The sequence below is a fragment of the Zea mays genome, chromosome 1 (assembly GCF_902167145.1).
Source record: "Zea mays cultivar B73 chromosome 1, Zm-B73-REFERENCE-NAM-5.0, whole genome shotgun sequence".
In the NCBI taxonomy this organism is placed as follows: Eukaryota; Viridiplantae; Streptophyta; class Magnoliopsida; order Poales; family Poaceae; genus Zea; species Zea mays.
The window spans coordinates 290,185,261-290,189,868 of record NC_050096.1 but is presented as its reverse complement, the minus strand read 5'-3'; the positions used below and the strand labels follow the sequence as shown (position 1 = coordinate 290,189,868).

The window sequence follows — 4,608 nt, the reverse complement described above, 5'->3', positions numbered from 1 at the left end:
GCGCAGGCAATAGATCTGGCGCGGAGGCATAGGGTTGTTTGCGGCGGCGGACAAGGCGATGCCGCCCAGGCCCAGGACGTCGGCGGTGGAGCTGGCGTTCTGTTGCTTGGCGGCGAGTGCTTGGCGTTCGTAAAAGAGGGATTCGTAGAAGCTGGCGGGGTTGGCGACGAGTGCTTGGCGTTCTGTTGCTCCGGTGCTCTTTCCTAAATTCGCAGAAGTACAGATTAGTCTGAAATGCAGAGACAGTGCGTACGTCTGAAAGATCGGCCTGGGCTAGAAGTACCTGAGGATACTGCCAGGAGCAGGAGGAGGGTAGTGGCAACCAGCAGCAGGTGGCTAGTCTCATCATCCTGCTGCTTTCTTACAGGGAACGTTGAGAGGAATGCTCTTGATAGTGAATGGGTGGTGTATACGTAGCTGTCTAGCTTATGATATGGTGACATATGCAGACCAGCAGAGGGTGGTGTATACGTAGCGCATGCATTTGAATCATGCTAAAAACTGAACAAATACGTTGTAGTACGTAGTAGCTAGGAGCCAATTTTCAGGGCTCATACATAATATAGTCGTAAATACCATTGTTTGGATGTACAAGCGTTTGGATAGCTGGAAACAAAGGAAAACAGCCAATTTCAATTCCTGTTTGGATGTACAAGCTGTTGAATTGTTTAGATTGGAATTTACCATTAGTAGATGTTAAACTCTTTTTGTTTCTGCTCCATTCTCTACTCTCTTTCATATGTTTTCATCTTGGCATTTGCAGCAAGATTTTGAGGAGAGAAGAACAAGAATTTTGCAGCAAGACTTTAGCAGAAGGTATAATCTTGTTGCAACTATTTACTATGTGCCTTGTGTGATTATGTGGTATATTAGAAACTAATAACTTTAACCTTGTTGTGTATAATATAGATGGATAAGAAGCAACAAATTTTAGTTTACACAGCTGCATCACATATGTTGCTTTCAATGATGGCCATGGTTATTCAATCTAGAAAAAGAAAGCGTTGTGAATCTGTAGAAACAATTACATATGCTCCAATTGAGGGGAGAGATAGAATGAGGATTGAATATCTTAATAATAAGATATGGAAAAATGATGTAACTTGTGTTAGTATGCTTAGACTCAATAGAGCATCCTTCTTCCGATTTTGTAAATTATTTAGGGATCGTGGCCTTTTGCAAGACACCATACATTTATGTGTTGAGCAGCAGGTTGCGATGTTTTTAAATACTGTGGGCCACAATGTTAGGAATAGGTTAGTTGGCACCAATTTTGATAGGTCCGGTGAAACTGTTAGTCGCTATTTCAACAAAGTACTTCACGCTATTGGAGAGCTACGAAAGGAGTTTATTAGGCCACCATCTACATCAACTCCAGCTAAAATTGCAGGGAACCCAAGATGGGATCCTTACTTTAAGGTGTGAGGCTACCGTATCTTCCCTTCATTTTAAGGGTGGAATTCAGATTATAATTGCTTATATTTTTTTGCATTCTAATTGAATAATAGGATTGTATTGGTGCAATAGATGGCACACATGTGCGAGCATCTGTTCCTAAACACATGGAGGCTTCCTTTCGTGGTAGAAAGAGTTATGCTACTCAAAATGTCATGGCAGCAGTAGATTTTAATCTTCGATTCACATTTGTCTTGGCTAGTTGGGAGGGGACAGCTCATGATGCACTAGTCTTACGTGATGCGTTAGAAAGAGACAATGGTCTTCGTGTGCCTGAAGGTAAATACAACTTGTGTAGCTCATTACTTTAGTCATGAAATATAATACCTAGTGTAGCTCACATACATATCCCTTGTATGCTAGGCAAGTTCTACTTAGTCGATGCTGGATATGGAGCCAAACCTGGATTTATGCCCCCTTTTCGTGGAGTACGATACCACTTGAATGAGTGGGGAAATAATCCCGTGCAAAATGAGAAAGAATTATTCAATCATAGACATTCATCTCTAAGAGTTTCAGTAGAGCGGGCATTTGGTTCATTGAAGAGAAGATTTAAAATTCTTGATGATGCTACACCATTCTTCCCCTTCTCTACACAAGTAGAAGTTGTGGTTGCTTGTTGTATTATTCACAATTGGGTTATACAAGATGGAGGTGACGACTTTATCATTCCTGAGAGTGAGGAATTACCTACCATTAATCATCAAACATCTTCGCATGGACAAGCAATAGAACATGGCATTATGGTTAACTTCAGGCAGGAACTTGCCAATGCTATGTGGGAAGACTATCATGCAAACACTATTTGATTGTTATGTATTTTCCAATATCTATATCATTTGTATGGATATGTATCTTTTATTTGTAAGGACATCTATATGTTATTTGTGTGAACATATTGCTAAATTTGTGAAGTATCTTTTATTTGTATGGACATGTATCTTTTATTTATATGGATATCTAGGTCATGGACAAGGAGACAAGTGGTGCAAAAGCTGGTGGTGGACTATGTCAATGGACACCAACTCAATCCACATTTGTTCTCACCTTTCTTAGCAACATTGTTGCTGATGGCACTAAAACCTCCACTGGCTTCAAGAAAGTTCATCTCAATGCTTGTGCTAAGGCTCTCAACGACCATTTTAAGATTATTAGGACAGGCGATCAAGTTGCTAATCACTTGAAGACATGGAAGAAGAAGTACATTAGGATCAACTACCTTAAGAATTTGAGTGCTGCTCTTTGGGATGAAAATGAATTCATTGTTTCTCTTGATCACGAGCACTACAAAGAACATATGGCGGTATGATTCTTACTAGCCTTTTGTATTTAATATCACTGTTCTATGTCATTTATTTATTAAGTGTTGCACTCATTGTCCGGCATATAGCTATGTTTTGATTTAAGAATATATGATGGTCATGGTTAAGGGAACTCTCATATAGATATGTTCTGATTTTTTTAACCTAAAACCATCTATGCATCAGTGCAAGAACAGTGCTGGGTGTTAGAGGCTATGTTCTGATATATTAGCACTTCATATATGAATTTTATCTGCAACTTTATTATATGTATATGAATTTTATTATTTGTATATGAACTTTATTTATGGACACTTCATATATCTGTTTATATTTAATAAGTTTTGCATTCACTATCAGGACCCAAAAAACAAGGCTGATGATGAATATTTGAACAAGCCTCTTTCATACTATGGTTTTCTAGCTACAATTTTTGGCAATAGTGTTGCTACTGGTCAGTATGCAAAGAGCTCTAATGACCCACTTGGGAATGATGGGGTGAACAATGGTGCTGATGGCAATGCAGAAAGTGGGGGGATGAATCATGGGATTGATAAAAGTGTTGTCAATGATGATGCATCTTCATCAGCTAAGCCCGCTAAGAGAGCCAAGACTATTGATGATAGCAGAAGAAAGACTGATTGCTTGGTTGAAGCATTTGATCGTGGTAGCGAAAGACTAGCAAAGGCAATTGAGAAAGCAAGCAATGCTTTACCAGATGGTTTGTTTGAAGCGGTGGACAGTCTCCCTGGTTTTCAGCTTAACCACAAGTCTCGATACTATCAGCACTTGGTTAGGCATCCTAATGATGCCCATGCTTTCATGAATCTACCATTCGATTGGAAGCTGTCGTGGTTTTCGAATTTCGTTGGTGAGAATTTTTAGATTGTGGGTCATGATTAGTGTCATGGTGTCTGATGAATTGAACTTGGTATGTCATGGTGATATGAACTCATGTATCGTAGTTGTTTGATGAACTATGCTTATGTGTTGTGATTTTGCTTGTGTACTTGAACATCGCTGGTGATGAACTATGGTTGAGTTATGGTTGTTGGGTGAAGTATGGATATAAACTCATGTTTTGGTATTATTAAAATGTTTCAGAGCATATAACTCATGTTTTCAATGTTTTGGTACTATGGATATGAACACATATTGTTCATGCGCACATGTCATAGCATATAACACATATAACTAATGTTTTCAATGTTTTGGTTGTTGAGTGATGTTGCCGCGGTTCTGCTGTGGTACATTCCACAACCAAACAAAAAACTGAATGGCTCCGCTCTAATACACTCCCCAACCAAACAAAAAATGGAGCAGCTCCATCCTGCTTACCAAACATAGAACGGAGCAGTTCTACTCTTCAAATCTAGAATGGAGCCGCTCCACTCCGGTGGCTCCTCAACCAAACGCATCCTAACATCACACCAATAGGGGAAGAAGGCTGACAAAACAACGCTCACGACGTCAGGACAAAAGACAGTGACGTCAGAACAATGTGCACCAGAGACAATCCTCAGAGGAGCTACCGGACCCCGATTAAGAGTGCCACGGGAGAAGGAACAGGGGTAGTAAATGCTCTACCGCATGTCGATGTGGTTTATATGAAAAGAAAGTCATTCTAGACCTTGCTTATGTTTGGGCAAAGGAAGCCGTCCAGCATTCCCATGCGTGAAGTTGAACGTTGTTGTCCTGTGCTCATCTCATTTAATCAACGCTTCGCTTGTCGTCCATTTACCGCATGCACCGAGGAGCATGCATGTTCCGTCCGCATTGCAACGCACAACACGCTCTCGTCTGTTCACTTCGTGTACACCGCACAGGCTTCAAAATATGCAGCTTTTATACG

General features: G+C 40.3%; 1 protein-coding gene across 1 annotated transcript; it reads left to right on the top strand.

The window, feature by feature from the left end:
- The first annotated feature begins 880 nt into the window (after positions 1-880).
- On the top strand, positions 881-3,641 carry LOC103645659 (uncharacterized). The gene is made up of 5 exons (XM_020544403.1): positions 881-1,419; positions 1,509-1,734; positions 1,819-2,201; positions 2,432-2,758; positions 3,117-3,641. The coding sequence occupies exons 1-5, from the start codon at positions 910-912 to the stop codon at positions 3,639-3,641; spliced, it is 1,971 nt and encodes a 656-aa protein (XP_020399992.1). The 5' UTR covers positions 881-909.
- The last annotated feature ends 967 nt before the right edge of the window (positions 3,642-4,608 follow it).